Source organism: Aplidium turbinatum, chromosome 10 (assembly GCF_918807975.1).
Source record: "Aplidium turbinatum chromosome 10, kaAplTurb1.1, whole genome shotgun sequence".
Taxonomy (NCBI): Eukaryota; Metazoa; Chordata; class Ascidiacea; order Aplousobranchia; family Polyclinidae; genus Aplidium; species Aplidium turbinatum.
Genome location: NC_137481.1, coordinates 9,260,832 through 9,277,133, shown reverse-complemented (window position 1 = coordinate 9,277,133; position 16,302 = coordinate 9,260,832). Strand labels below are relative to the sequence as shown.

The 16,302-nt window shown below is 38.0% G+C and overlaps 1 protein-coding gene across 1 annotated transcript; it reads left to right on the top strand.

The window, feature by feature from the left end:
- Positions 1-4,350: 4,350 nt before the first annotated feature.
- Positions 4,351-14,537, top strand: LOC145778934 (uncharacterized). The gene is made up of 5 exons (XM_082590523.1): positions 4,351-4,468; positions 5,122-5,279; positions 5,505-9,077; positions 9,242-9,455; positions 10,483-14,537. The coding sequence occupies exons 1-5, from the start codon at positions 4,351-4,353 to the stop codon at positions 11,829-11,831; spliced, it is 5,412 nt and encodes a 1,803-aa protein (XP_082446649.1). The 3' UTR covers positions 11,832-14,537.
- Positions 14,538-16,302: the final 1,765 nt, after the last annotated feature.

The window sequence follows — 16,302 nt, the reverse complement described above, 5'->3', positions numbered from 1 at the left end:
ACGTTATCAAATGTAAACTCCTGTCACTCTTTGTTTCGTTTCTGTGTTTTCGTAAAGTTTTGAGCGCTTTTAAGAGCTGGCCACGGGCAAGTTTTCAAATTGCTGAGAGCAGTGGACATCTGCGATTGATAGTACATTAGAAGATACATTGTATTATCATTCATGATAATGAAGTGTGATAGCAAATTCAAATTTTTTAAAGAATACTATTTTTCATTTGTGTGTTGGGACAGAAAAAATACAAGTTTTTTTTAAATGTTTTGTTTTGACAGTGTTCAGACTCAATAGTAGTCTAATTAACCTTTAATCATTGGTCTGGCGCCAATGTTTTTAACTAAAAACCCATTGAAAGTAAAACCAATGTTATGGTTGATTGATTAGCGCCATCACTCATCAACTTCAAACATTTGCATAACACAATTTGACGTTGATTCAACATTACATTTAGTTCACTTCTTGTGAATGTGTTTTGCTTACTGAATCGTCAAAGATTTGTTGCATTCTAAGCGACTTGGTATCAGCGTCACAGAGCAACTTGCTTATGCAATTGTAATGTTTTAATTTCCTAGACAGCTATGATATTTTTTTATTAGGCTTGTAAGTAGCAATACTTTCGCGTTTCACCATTGTGTGTGGAATCAGCATTTTTAGATCACAGTCCCGCAACGTTTATTTTCGCGAGTTTTGCACAGTGCAGTGGATCGTGTTCCTTGCAGTTTAGATTTAGAGCTAAGTTACTGCATGGAAATGAAAGAGTCGTTGATTGATTGAATCTTTATCCTCGGACTGGGAAAGCTTCTTGCAGAGCTTAATCCTGGCAGTTGACCCGGTCACCGAGATTGACAGAGTGAAGTTTCCGATTGTTGAAGTATTGTTGTTGCAGATGTAGGCGTTTTGAAGTTGACTGTTGAATCCCGGACGAGCTCCCAATGTAGGTTTTTTGATTGTTGTTGAGCTGTCTTTAGTGTAAGCTTTTGCTTATTTAGAGACTCTGAGTCTCTAGCTACAAGTGGATAATTTAGGATTTGTGTCTGGGTGTATGATTGCCTACAAAAATTAAACAAGTTAAATGTAATTTCTGTTAATCAAAGTTACAAGCTCTTATTCGGGAAATTGAGAAATACTTGTCCTGTCTAACCTAACTCTAACCAATTTAGTTTATTGCGACGTGTGTCAGAATTAAGCGACATTTTCCCGTCGTGAATTTTACCTTTTTGTTCGAGAGTCGTTTGGTCTGTTCTCTTTTAAAAGTATCTTTTCAAATGGAAATCTTTTTGGATTATATATGTTACTATTTTTCAATTCCCTGCTTATTTCATAATGCAGTGTCTTTTTATCAGTAATAGCCTATGGTGGGAGTTATGAAAGCGGAACGGTTACACAGTTATGTCGTTTCAGAAATACGGATGTGATGAGCTAAATTCCGTGAGAGTGGCATTTGTTAACCGGAAGCGTGACCTAAATTCCGTGAGAACAGAATTTAGGTTTTGATTTTTCATAGTTGAAGTACATTTTCAAATTTTAGTTCTCATAGGTTTCTGCAAAATGTTCTCTTAAATTAAATTTGTTAGTTAGAAACATGGTACACGTTACACAGACAACTGCCGACCTTGATGTTTCGTGATGGTGACCTAACCAGGCTTTGGAGCAAAATGGATGATGATTACTGCATTGTAGGCTAATTTAGGTTATGTGACATAACTCTGGAAAACTTTCGGTGTATAAGTGTTTCTCTTTAGCTCTGCTGTACTGCTTAAGCATAGCCTACCACCTACTAAATGGGGTCTGCTACTATTCGGTGAGTCCGATTCGGTGAGTCCGATTCGGTGAGAGCCTTTTTCGGTGAGAGCCTTTTTCGGTGAGAGCCCTATTCGGTGAGTTTTTTTTTTTAAATTATTGCGCGCCGTAGCCTAATTATCATTGCCGTTATAGGGTTAGGGGTTGGGGATTTTTGTGTTTTTTTTTTGAATTTTTGTTTGAAAATCATCGGGTACCGTAGCCTAATTAAAACCCCTAACCCCAAACCCCCTAACCCAAACCCCCAAAAACCGCAAACCCCAACCCCCAAAAACCCCCAAACCCCCAACCCCAAAAACCCCCAACCCCAAAACCCCAACCCCCAAAAACCCCCAACCCCAAAAAACCCCAACCCCAAAAACCCCCTAACCCCCAACCCCCTAACCCCCAACCCCAAAAAACCCCAACCCCAAAAACCCCCCCAAACCCAAAACCCCCCAAACCCCCAAAAAACCCCAACCCCCTAAAAACCCCCAAACCCCCAACCCCAAAAACCCCCTAACCCCAAACACCCCAAAACCCCAACCCCCAAAAACCCCCAACCTCAAAAACCCCCAACCCCAAAAACCCCCAACCCCAAAAACCCCCAACCCCCTAACCTCTATCCCCTAACCCCTATAACGGCAATGATAATTAGGCTACGGCGCGCAATAATTTAAAAAAAAAAACTCACCGAATAGGGCTCTCACCGAAAAAGGCTCTCACCGAATCGGACTCACCGAATCGGGCCATTCCGTACTAAATGAATCATGCAAAAGATAATTTTATCAACAAACGCCCAATATAATTTAACCCAGCAGCACATGTTATGAGGCTGATATTCGTGTTTTTCGATTATTATCTTCTTTTTTATTTATGTATACGAAGACCTATTCATAAATGTCATGGTTATTTTCTTCAGAAAAATGTACGGACATACCATAAATAAAATAAACTTTCAAACGTTTTCAAATCAACATTGTGGAATAAATCTATTTCTCGTTAGGAATAGCTTTATTTACATCTGCAATATGCATATAAAAATGTGACAAAGAAATTTATAACTTGACTGCTGTAGCCAACATGTTAATTGCTGTAACCGAATGTTAATTCCCAACCGAGCAGCAGAAACTCAACAACTGATACAAGCATAATAACAAGTAAACAACACTGGGAGAAACAGATCACATAAGGTATGAGATACAAGCACGTAACGCAAATTAGAAAACGCGCTAAAGAAACGACCAGCAACAAAGCATCTGGTCTTAAGCGCAACAATCTTTATTTCGACCACCACCCACTTAAACGGACCAGCCTCCTGTCAAATGTAGGCGTTTATGGTTACCGTAATGTTTTAGCTTTTGTAGTCGACATCCGTTTTTCAAGATGACGCCTCAAGAGTTGATGTAGGCATCGAGGGAGTCTATTTAAGCACTGCTCCATGCGGCTTCAGTCTTCGAAATTAGCGACGATTGCCGACGCAGATGCATGAATGGCGCATTAGCGTTGGCAATAAAAATGCCGAGGCCACACGAGCGCTTGTAAGGTTAGATTAGGATTATAGTAGGTTAGGGTTAGACATTCCTCCCAGTCGTTATGCAACAGCCATAGATCTGTTCCTTAGTCAACACCCTGATGGAGTTCTGCGAAAGAGGCGTGTGGATGGGTATCAAAGCACGAAAGTCGCAAAACGTGGACGCTTCATTGCGAACGGCGAAGACGGTGTAGATTTACAGTCAAGCGATAAGCCTCTTGATGTGTTTGATTCCAGTGATGATGCGACAACTTCATCCTCCGATGATTCCGATTCTGACAGCTAGTTCTTTATCAAACAGACTTTGTGTTGCTCACAGTATTCCAACTGTGCCGAAATTATGTTAGTGTATACGTAAATCGAGGCAATCTTCTCGCAGAGAGCTATTAATTTGTTACCGGTAGCCTACCTGGTTGAGCAATTAACGTTACTTTATGATAATTCAACGTCGCTAGATGTCAAATTAATGTAAAACAAACGTAAATTTCTTATTGGGCATTGTTGTTACGCCATATAACCCTCCGGGAAAATTAAATCGATTTATGCTGATTCGAACGTTGAATCAACCCAAAATTAACTTACTTTTTCCCCGTGAGTTGTTACACGTGAATTACCGTAACAGCGTGCGTATCGCGTTGCTCGCTTTATTGCTACTTTTGGTATTATTACATCACAACAAATGAAACACTGCGGTCGTGATAGACTACTCTAGTATATTTTTTGCTTCTCGTTTTACATGCTTTGGTGCAACTTTTTCGTAATAAACGTTCACAGCAATTGCCGAGGCAATTTCAGCTTTGCCGTTTGGCCTCGGCAACGCTTTTGCCGAAGTAAAAATGTGCTAATTTCGAAGAATGGCTACACTCAATCTGTTTGCATTGTAGCCTGCTTCACTGAAAGCAGCACAACATTTGCAATTGATAGGCGGTGTGTGCGGACGAGAAGTTGGGAGTAATTCAATATTCTGCACTATCTGCAAAAGTTGGGTTCATCATAAGTGCTCTGGTATTAGTGGCAAGTTTAAAGAGGGTCCAAACTATATGTGCAAGAGATGTTGTGGTGAACCCCCTTCTTTAGAAGATGCCATAATGCTCTTGAAATTGGGTGAAGACCAGTATGAATCCGTTAATGCCTTCTGCCATTCTGGCGATATGATTTGTCAGTCGGGTTGATGTAGGGACGCTGTCACAGCTAGAATCAGGTTTGCATATTTCCGAGAGCTCCTTCCCATTTTGGCAAGCAGCAGTAGCCTATTCCCTTTCTAATCAGATAACGTGTGTCAGAAGCGAAATGCTATATGCCCTTGAAACGTGGCCAGTCACTGCGGAAGACATCAAGCGATTGAGTCATAATGACAACGCTATATAGTGAGGTGGATATGCTCAGAGCGACCGGCGGACACAGTATCCAGTGAAGAATTAAGAAGGCTTGGCATCTATCAAGTAAAAGAGGTCTTATTATGGAGGAGACTGCGTTAGTGCGGCCATGTACAACTATTGGAAGAGGTCTCCTGGCCTAAGAAGGTTCAGTCTGGAAGGGCGCAATCCACGTGGATGACCAAAGTAGACGTGGTGCGATAACGTGCGGAGCGACCTCCGAAAAAGAAACCTTGCGGCGGTCAACATGAAAAATAGAAGTGCGGTAGGTGGAAAGCCTCCATCAAGCCGGATCGAAATTTGCTGACGTCCAACCATCGTAATACTGGTAACAAAGGACGTAAAAACGTGCTCTAGCTAAGCAAGGCTTACCTTGCAACGTTTTTTTATGGATATAATGTACATATTACGTTACTTTTTTTCAATATGTCACAGGCTACATTCAAAATGGTGTAAACTTTTTAAAGTTGGTTGATTCTAGCTTTGTTTGGGAGGCAAGAATGAACTACGCTCGAAAACTCTTGACACCAGCATTGAAATATGGAGAAGTCATAAATACCTTTAGAAGTGTTTCAGAAAGGGATAAGCAAAAGGTTAGTTATTTTCATAAGGCAGTGATCTTTCTACTGTAATAACAAAGCTTTAAATAAATTAGAATTATTCCTGGCAAACAAGCAGCCAGTTTAATTATTCTAAGTACCGTAGTGGGCTGATAACCTGGACTGCTCAGTGCTCATGTAGATTTGTTTAAATGGTTGGATAATTCAACCCTTAGGCTACAGGTGCAAACCTTACAATTATTGTTGTTGTTTTTTCAGATGAAAGAAAAGAACTTGTCGTTTCTTGATTGGATTGTTGATCTGTCTGTGAACAGCTTGCCACCATCAAAAGCAAAAGAGCTTCATGATATTCTTCAATCCGTGATAAAGTCAAAGCTAGAAATTGTATTAACTGCACTTGGAAGCATGAAAATTTGTGACATCCAAAAAAGTATATTTCGAACAGCTGATTTTATATCTTGTTCGTTTCTTCGATCCATGTTTATGGCTGACAAGAGTTTTGAAATAACAATTAAAAATGGAGAAGATTTTGTGAAGATATGTCCCCAAAATTGCAGTTTCACGCAATCAACATCCAAACAGTCTGATTCTCTCCTGAAAAAGGCTGTCGTGCATGAAAACATTAATACGTTGCCTGCTAACAAAATCTGCGACTCAGCTGATCTTCCACACGACAAAGCAACCACCGCAAATAAGAAACGTGACGAAAAGGATTGCAGAAATCAACAGCTTCGGTATTTGTATGCGTGTCAACCTGATTGTATTGTCGCCTTACAAAAAGGTGCAAATTTGACACAACTGTTTAAAGCACACAAGTTTTGGGAATCTTACTGCACTCATACCCATGATACATTTGTTGCTTGGATTTTGACCATGGCAGATGCTATGTATCTATTGAACGATCCTTCTCAATTTAAGGCTTATCAAACTTCATTGAAGAAAACAATAGCTCAAGAAACTCTTAATTACGTCTTAGATAAACCGCGCAGTTTGCGAGAACTAGTTGAATTGATTAACCAAAACCAAGCTAAGTTTGTTGATGCAGATTTTGTTAACGAGTCTATTCAAAGTAATATGGACATTTTAAAATTTGATTGCACGCCGGGAACTGCATCTATGACTAACAATGGTCTTGTTTATGCATGTGATAAACTGACGCTTTCTACTGCACAAACTTGTTTGAAGGAAAAGTGTGAACAAGTACAACAGAACGAAAATATGTCGGAAGTAAAGAACATTTGTGTAGACAATAGCTGGAACTTGAATGGAATGCTAATTGAGTGGAACACACGAATTAAAATTGAGCCTATTTTAACCAAAAAATCCAGTCTAGGTGCTATAGTTTGTACCCTCCGCAAACTGGCATCAGAAGAAAAGGAATTTGCCTTCAACGTTTTTCATCGTTTTGATTGCTATCTTAACTTTTTAATAGAATGTTTTAAGCAGTTTAAATCTCAAGCACAGCTGGAAGAATTTGTGCAATGTTTGCATAATCACGTAATTAAAGTTACCAAAGAATTACTAGAAACCTCCGTATCGCCCATCTTATTATCAAACCTTGTCAAAGATTTTGAAGCTTCAGTTAAGCAAAAAGGACTGATTGATAAAGCGTTTTTACGCGATTTGCTATTGACACATTCTGAAATCTTTCAGTTAAATAATGACTGGGTTCAACTTGTAAATAAAAGAATTGATGAAGAAATGAAAACGGACAACCCAGTTATTTCTGATGTGACAGCAGACATACAACTAATGTCATTTACGGAAATGGTTCATGTTCCGCAGGTACAAGAGTTGTTAAATAAAAATCTTTGTTTCAGTAAACTCCTACAGGCTTTTCAAGAGTTGCCTTCAAAGATGAAACTATCGCTTGAGAATCTGTCAAAGAGTTTTTACACATTAATATTTTCTGTTGCCGACATTCACAAAGCGTCACCAGAAGTTTGCAAACATCATGTGCGGGAAGCAATTGTTCGTGAAATTGAAGATTTGTTTTTTCATGCCAAAGCAACGTCTTTATCGATTTTGGACATTCAGTTCAAACTTTGTTTTGGTGACTTTACGTTGGTGCATTGTTCTGATATTAGAGATGCAGTGGAGAATTTTTCTGGTTCTTGTGGTTTGATCATTGAGGGTGCTTGGGTGTTTTTGAAAAAGTCAGATCAGGAAGATGAGCAACCTCTCTTGCAAATCCAAAAAGATCCGGTGTTTAGTCCTGAAATTTCGTCATACGTCAATGGATTCCATGAAGACGTAAATCGTATTGTTAGTAAAAACGATACAACTGGATCCCGTCTTTGTGAGCTATTTCATTTTGTAAAGGAAATACCTGGCACGTTTATGGCTCACATAATGGAAATGTATGGTACTGTATATGGTATGATGATAAATCTTTTTAAAGATACCAAAGAATTGCATTACATTCTACAAACTGAGATTTTAAGTTATCTTGGAAATAAAACCTTGTCTTTCCAACAATTATCAGATATTTTTTTCAAAGAATGTCCGTATTTTTCATGTTTGGCTGAGATGGACAGTATCGTGGAAAATAAAGATCTGTTTGTTGTGGTTAGACATAACTTAGTTGGAGGTATAGTTTCTGCTGTCAGAAGACCTGGTCCTGACGGGTTTCCACTGTTTCATGATGAATATGAGCAGTACACATTTTTTGCTTGTAAACAAGCTTTTCCTGAGCAAACAGACAAGGTTTCTTTTGGAAAGTTATTTTACGACGTCTGGCATTTTCCGTTGTTGACGATGTTGCAACGGGATTTCATTTTTGGTGCCGAATCTGTGTGTCCTTTTGCATTTCATGAAATGCACTTCAAGCGTTATCTTTTAATGTACCCCTCTATGTTTTTACTAAAAGACGATGTTGTGCATTGTCTGCAATTAGATAAACCACAAAAAGAGGTGACTGTACTGCCGCCAGACCCATCTTCTGAAAAAACACCGGACGATTTTATTGAGCAAGCAGAAGTTTGTGTTATAACATCTCCATACAAGAAAAAGAAACACGGAAGGAGACGAAAGATAAAGATGGAACGAGAAAAGGGTTCATCAAAAGATGAAATTAAAAAGCAAAAGACACGTGAAAAAGTCAATGATAAACCGCACAAGCAGTCTAACGATTCAGCAGAGTCTGATGATTCTTTGTGGTCATTCATTTCAAGTCTTCCTAATCGCTTGCTTCAAGATGTCACTGCAGGTCGTCTGCTAGCTTCAGGGAGCTTGAAAATGGACTTTGAAAGCGTCTTGGTGTCATTGACGACAAGTTTGTTTAGTGAGAAACAGAGGTTGAGCATGTCTGATCACCCTCCTTTTGAACAAGCATTTAAATTAAAAGTTTCGAATGCACTAAAGGCTGCAGACCAGTTTGAACTATCTGGTTTACTTAAAAATGGTTTTTGTGAAAGTGTGCGCTTAGTGGTTCAAGAAACTTGTAAGCAATCATCAAATACTTCAAAAGAGTCTCCGTTAGTTTTCAAATCCATAACTCGTCTGACTGGGGTTTCGAAACGAAAACTATCAAACTATATTTCCAGAATTCTTGGTATAAATCGAGGTTCTTTGTCTCTGACTCTTCTTCTTTCTATGATTTCTCAAAAGTACGATAGCAAAAAGGCTATTCCAGACACGCCTCATGATGTCCTTCATTGCCAAGCTGTTGCCTGCTTGAAATCAACTTCAAACTTTTTCCTGAATGTAGTTCGAACTACTTGTTCTCTTGCTGAATATAAGAATGCAAGTGAAGACCATCAGAGTATGCAAGATGTATTGGGGAATTTAAGCGACGAAGATATAAACGATTTTATTGCTGGTTACTTAGAGGTGGGTTAACTGACAATTGTTATTTTTTCTGGCAGACAAGTTAATTTGGTGTAAAATTCTTCTTTGGGTAGCATGTTAATCTTTGTTTTAGACTCATTTCATCTGAAAGCATTATACAGCAGTAGTCTACCACACAACCAAGCTGAATGTTGCAAATTTTTCAGAAATCTGAATTTTCTGAAGGTTTGAGTGTGAATGAGCTTAGTGAAGAAGTTGCTTCACATTTTAGCTCTGACCTGGGATGTCTTTCAATTGACTCTGTCAAAATCATCACCCAAAGCTTTTTGGCCGACAATATCAAGTTTGGCTTCACTCCTCTCGGGAAAGTTGCTCGACACCGAGATAAAGTGTTGAGTGAGGATCTTGCACACAAACAAGGTAAATTAGATAGTGAAGCTTTTCTTGTTCGATTAATGTTGTGGCATCACCACAAGCGTCTGAAAGTGGATGTCAGATGCGCTGACTCCTACAGTATGCCTGGTGGTTGAGGATTTTTTGAACTTAGCTAATTTTAATAAAAACAGTGCAATTAAAGACCATATTAGAAACTGCCAATCGTGCTCAAACAATAAATCGTCATTGCAGTCCTTCAAAATTGTTCGTAAGTGTTTGTCCGAGTTCGACACCAAGATTCACGAGGCATTGATCATCAAATCTTTAAACCCAGGGCTCAACAGGCAATTATTTGCTGGCGGAGCTTCTTATTTTTAACGGTTTTTGATTGAATTATCACGTCTAGTGCTTCTCGCATTTTCTTTGTTTGTGCCACTATCTCGTGTTGTGCTTCTGTCAATCTTGCGTATTTCTGCCTGATTCCTTTTCTGAACAATTAATTATTTTTTACTTCTCAAATACTTGACCCGTTGTGCTGTGTAATTTTCAGTTGTCATTTTGTGTGAGCGAGACAGTTTCTTAAATGTTTAGATTTGACCATATTTTTGCTGTGATACTATATGATTCTTTAGCATTTCTTTTAATATGTATTTTTTCTTATAGGCTTGAAAAGGGCTGTATGACTAGCCGAAAACGTTCGCTTTTTGTTTTTATAATGTTAAATGTAGTGTTGTTGCTGAGTTATGTCTGTTTATGGTTCAAAAGAGTTACCTCTCTACCCAAATTGTATTTTTTGAAGAAGTCAAGAAAATCTTCATGTCCACCTTTCGTCGTGCGATTAACTGTCCTGTCATCAAACTCCACTGAGCTATCAACCTCTGGCTCCTCTTTAAAAGATGAAATAGGCCAGTTTAGCAATGCAAATCAAGGTTTAATGCATAACTTACATTTCAATGACGTGTTGATATATTATCATAAGAATTAGTGTTATATCAATTATGTACTTGTTAACAACACAAAACTGAAAAAAAATTAATATCTTTTTATATCTTATTTCAAATAATTATTTCAGTGCAAAGTGACGAGACGATGGAAGATTCTAGTGACAATGAACTTGAGATGGATGTAAGTGAAGACGAAAGACTTGCATCTCCAGATTCTACGACAAAGAAACCATTCTCAGTTGAAAACAGTATCTCTGTTGAAAATACCAAAGATTTGTGTCAGGACTACATTGAGACTGTAATACCATGTAATGACGAATGCATTAATGCTATCGAGAATGCAGATTCTACAACCATTGGCAAGTCTACTGGATTTGCCTTTTCTCAATCTGAACATCCTCGATTATGTGTGCAAACGAAAAGTCAAAAGCCGAGTGATTTATCTCGTGCTGCACAGCTTACTTCAGCATCATCAGAAGTATGTGCTAGTTCGAGTAGCCAAGCTATTATAAGCAAATTGCAACATCCGAATGATTTAAAGCAGTCACCGACCATCACTACCTCCTTTGATAAAGAACGCCAACAAGAACGCGTCAAATTGCTGAACGATTTTGCCATTGAATATTTCTCTAAAAATAACTACTCTTGTGAAACTCGTGCTTTTGTTGAAGTCGCACAGGCAAAGTTTAAAGAAAAAAGATTTGCTAGAAGCAATTTAGCGTTTGAGGCTTATGTAATTGATTTCATTGCTACTTCTGCCGATGAATTTTCTTTTGGAAATTGCTATGGTGACGTCGGGGTCACGTGGATATTTTACAAACCACCTCGTTTGGGAAAGTCATACCAAACAAAATCAAGCTTGACATTTTATGAATTGCTGCCTAAAGTACCCGATGTGGCTTATTCTTATTTAGGCAAAATTCCTGATAAAAAAGTTAATTTGGACTTACTGTGTGAGTATATAGCTTCTCACTTTTCTGAAGAATTGTCACTGTTACATCCTCAAGAAGTCCTTCCTGTCTGTCGACATTTAATTCTTCTTTCCTTCATACGGAATCTTAGACGATTTATGTTTGCTAAGACAAAACCAATAGTGTATATCCGTACTCATAAACAACAAGAAATGCCGAAAAATCAAGCTTCAGTGTCTACTTCTAGCTCAGAAGTTACAATTATTGCTCCACCAACAGCAAGCGGTAATCATTCTGTTGTCGCTAAAAGCCAAACTGCAAAGAACACTGTTATGGCATTGCAGCGAGTGGCAAGTATATTGCGGAAACAAGGACCTTGCACAAAATCTAAACTAAGAGAATACTGGTCTGAAGAGGGCAACTCGTCTCTTCGAAAGGTGTTTGGAACAGGAGTATCTTTCGCTTTGTCACTGCGAAAGTTTGAGATTTACTTTCCAACATCTTCCGATGGCTTGGTAAAAGTCAACGAGAATGCGTTTCGCACGTTTTTGCAAGAAAATGCCTAATACTGTTTTTGTTGCTCAGTTGTTTTTTCTACTGTTGTTAGTTGATAGGTGGTTTAGTATTATTTTGCATTTCATATCTTTCCCCTTTCACTAAACTAAGGCTACCGGTACTGGAGATAGTGTAAAGCAATAAAATTCACTCATGTCTATTTTAATTGTGCGGCACTTCATAAGCAGATTTAAAAGGACACTTGGTCTCCTTAAAACTGCCATCAAATTTGCTAGAAACCAGGGCAAAATATCTAGATCACAATCTAAAGCTTAGCTACTTTTGGAAAGATCTTTTGCCGTGTCTATTCTTTTTTACGATAATTATTTCGAAACAAATTGTGGTAGGCTATACCTACGGACAATTTCCCTTACCTAATCTTCATCAAATCCAATTCTACTGTCTTTGATATAGGCTAATCAAACTATAAAAAAATCATTGATGAACATAAATATTGAAACGTGTAATTTATTACATTTGAAAGTAATTGCAATTTGAAAATTTTAGAACATTGTAATGTAGACCTACATTAAAATTTTTGATGGTATAATTATAATGTAATTCCACCTAAAACTATGTAAAGGATTCAACTCTGCTGTTGATCCGCTACTTTTACTTAAATTAAAATGTTCTAAATGTAGCTTATTGTATTACAAATGCATAAAGCCAACTCTACACTAGGTTGAATACTGAAAAGTTTGGGTGTTTATCAGCACAATTATCGTTTCTAGCACTAGTTACAACGTTCATCTGATGAAAGTATAAGCAACGACAAACAGGTTGATTTATTGCTTCACTGACGTTTCGCAGGCTGGCATGAAAAGGTCTGGAATCGCCTTAACAAAATCTTTTGCGTTTCTTGGACAAACCAAAGCCAACGGAAGTTAGTAGCTCACATTGGCGTATTTTGTAACAAGGAAGGTTTGACATCTGATTTACTTGCAACACGGTTAATATCGTGGCATAGCCTACTGTTCAACGTTCGAAACATTGAGATTTTATTTATTCAAACTTAACACTGGAAGATTACCAGTTTCAACGAAAATGCAAATGTGGCCTAGTAGAGAACTATTGAAGTGTTTAGGTCAGGGGTTCTCAACCGTGGCCCTCGGCCCCCCAAGAGGGCAACAGAGCGTCCTCAGGGGGGGGGCACGATAAAAGGTTTCATTACTGAATTATAACATGTGTATATTAATTGACAGAAGCGTACAATTGTGACACAAAAAACACTCATGTAGGTGATAGTATCGTAAAGCCAGCTAAAAGCATACCATTAAAACGAAAGCACGTAATCGTCTCGATGTGCGCAGTGATATTCGTCTTGCTGTATCAAAGACTGAGCCGAATATAAAAGGCTTGCTAAAACAAAATCAGGCGCAAGTTTCGCACTGAGGTATAAATCATTTAATCACTCGTTAACTGTTTTCATTGATTTCGTTGTTCTTTAAACAAATACATTTTTATTTCACTCAAGGGGGCCACGGTCTTTTAGAGCCACAGTCTGGGGGGCCATGACTCAGAAAAGGTTGAGAACCACTGGTTTAGGTCCTAATCACTACCCGAAATATCTTCTTTTTGTTTCTGAATTGTTTTCTGAGCTTGTTTATTTTGGTATGTTATAAATCTGTTTTTTAAAGATTTGTTTCATTTATTGTTGCTACATTTGTTGTGTTCTTCTACCCAACTCTGCATTGTTATCGTTGCTTTTGTGTTAATTTATGTTAATGAATTAAATGCATCATGATTGGGAAGGTTTTCTGAAGACATCTTTAAAATTCAACTCCAGCGAAAAAGCTAGAAGTTGTCTACGTTTTCACGCTTTCGTTTGTTCCCTTTTAATTTGAACGAAAAATCCCCTACTTCTACCATTGTGGTTTTAACAAACATTTCAATACATTTTTCCGTAATGTAATCTTTATTTTAACTGCTGCTAATTTGTCTAAGTCGGTATTGGAATACGACATGTATAAACAATCATTTTTCTTTCATATTACAAAAGAAGAATCTATTCTATGATATTGTTTTCACAGCACGTATCCGATGACGGAAGTCCATTGAAATTACACTTGGCCGAGTGGTTAGCACGTTGGACTCGCAGTCGAGAGCCTGCATGTTCGACTCCAGCCACCCGCACTTGCTGTTGTTTCTCTGGGCAAGAAACTTTACGATAATTGCCTCTACCCAGTGATCGATTTCGAGTACACCGATGCATAGCGCTAAAGTCCGCTTTCCCACAATGCTGGATAAAGATATGACAAACAAACAAACAAACACTTTTTAAATATTGCAAATTTACTTTCTGTTCAAAACACTAGAGTAGCCTACTTTGGGCGAGTCTGAGTATTTGCTTTGTGTATTTGAATTATATGTATTGTATATGATGTGTTTGGTTCTCTTGAGGTACTTATCTTTTTCACACCGATTTTATCTTTAACTTTCAAAATCTGGACTTAGCAGCTATTCAGCTGCGATGGTATCTTGTTGACTAGGAACCACAAATGCGGATGTTTAAATGTTGATACTGATCCAGTGCAGAGCTCAACAAAAATCGGATTTAAATCCGACTACATGTTTCGCATCTTTCAATGGACGCTGCTTATATGCTTGGTCTTTTAAATGGTACTATCTGCCGTTTGTATCGTATCTGACATTTCGTTTCAATTGTTATTTCTGTTTGAAACGTAGCCTTTTATTAAAAAAGTGAAAATTCTGTTCGTGGAGGAAATTATTACGTGATTATAATGGGTAACCGTTAGATTGAAGACCAAATAATGTTTTCTAAGTAAGATTTTGAAATCAGATTTTGATGAAAGTTTATCCATCGGGTTTATTCCAATTCGTTGAAAAGTCAGCACAACTAACAAGTAGTAAAAAGAACCCCTTGGAAGAAAAAGACGTGAGGAATCTCTCGGTCAATTTTTAAATCCCGAACTGCTGAAGCTTTCTGGTGGTCTTCACAGAGGTAGGCATCTGCTACTTTGAAAGTAGCGCGCTACTACTACAATATGCCAAATGAGCGGCGTTCTCCCTACCAGTCGATTAAAAGTAGCGCGCAACCGTTTCTGCTACTCGAATCAAAAGTAGCGCGTGCTCCCGCTATCTTAAGCTGACATTGACAAGCTCTGCAGTCTGCATGACCTTGAAAACGGATGATATCATGTTTCAGTACCACATTCACTTGCGCTATCATTTCAACGTTTTGAAAAACACGTTCTTGGTAAAATGTTATTGTTATGCTCCAGTGTTTCCATCAAAAATCTTTAAAAACGATTTATTTTTCCACTATAAATTGGGAGTTAGCGAAAGTTCGACTGAAGCAAATGTAGCGACTATCCACCACATTGGGAAAAATAGTGTAACATCCAAATAGGCTAGTTGTGCTAGTGTGCCACCCACAATTTTTTACTAGCTTTGCTACTAAGCTTAAATGCACTTGCCTGTAACTCACCTTCGTAACACCAAAGGTGAGTTTTTTTTTTGTTTCGTCCAATCAACCAAACTCTTCATATCTATCATATACCACTATGCATACGAAAACAAACATAAAAGATTAGGCCTACTTGCATATTACAAAACTGGGCATTCTCAACATTAGCCAGCTTATTGCGCTTGTGTACTGTAGCCAACTAACCCTTTATATAAGACACTAGACTAGACACAATATAGCAAACCACAGCTTCCCAGTTGGTGCTGTTTAGCCTATACTTGCTGTATTAAAAATTTAAACCACTTTCAAAAATCGCTTCAAAACAATTTCTTTTATTGAACTTTATGACTGAAATTATTTGATCGCCATGTGGGCTGCAGCGTCCATGAGCAATTGAGCATAGTTGTGACGTTAGATAATCTAAATGCTCGTCGTCGTCGTGTGAGCGTCTGGGGCCGAGGGTCTATCCTTTTACCACCCCAGATTCACGATGTTCCCGGACTACACTGGATTATATCCTGCTATTATTATATTAGTCGCAACGCAAATGTAATCGTAGAATGCATGGCAAAGAAGTTGCGAATGCGATAGAGAAACAATATTTGACTTTGCAGTCTTTATTTAATCTACAACAATTAAAAAAGCGAATACATAAGTAGGATAAGAGCTAGCGGCACCCTTGAGCATAGGAAGTGGACATGGTAGCTTGCTGTGACACCCCAGTTATGAACCACTGGTCTATATACTTCCGCAATTTCCCAATCTAAAGCATATAATATTGATTAATCAACGCGTTTTAGTTGTCCTGCTTTTGCGATGTATAATTAATAAGGCTACCTATAGAATTAGCTTGAACATGTCAAGTGGATGCTAACATGTATGTAATATTGTACGACAAAATAAATTTGTGACAGGTTAGGCCTATGCTGTCTGTAACCTACGTCTTGGGAATTACGTTTTCATACATTTGTAAGAAACCTTTTACGCAAAATAAATAATTGATTATGGCATTATATAGATAAGATGATTGCTTACGTACAGTATAAGTTAATTAA

Excerpts from the sequence above, each read along its gene's own strand:
- LOC145778934 (XM_082590523.1), top strand. The coding sequence starts at position 4,351 with ATGTGCAAGAGATGTTGTGGTGAACCCCCTTCTTTAGAAGATGCCATA. Across the intron at positions 4,469-5,121 it reads CCATTCTGGCGATATGATTT|GCTACATTCAAAATGGTGTA; the intron begins GTCAGTCGGGTT and ends AATATGTCACAG. Across the intron at positions 9,078-9,241 it reads TTATTGCTGGTTACTTAGAG|AAATCTGAATTTTCTGAAGG; the intron begins GTGGGTTAACTG and ends CAAATTTTTCAG.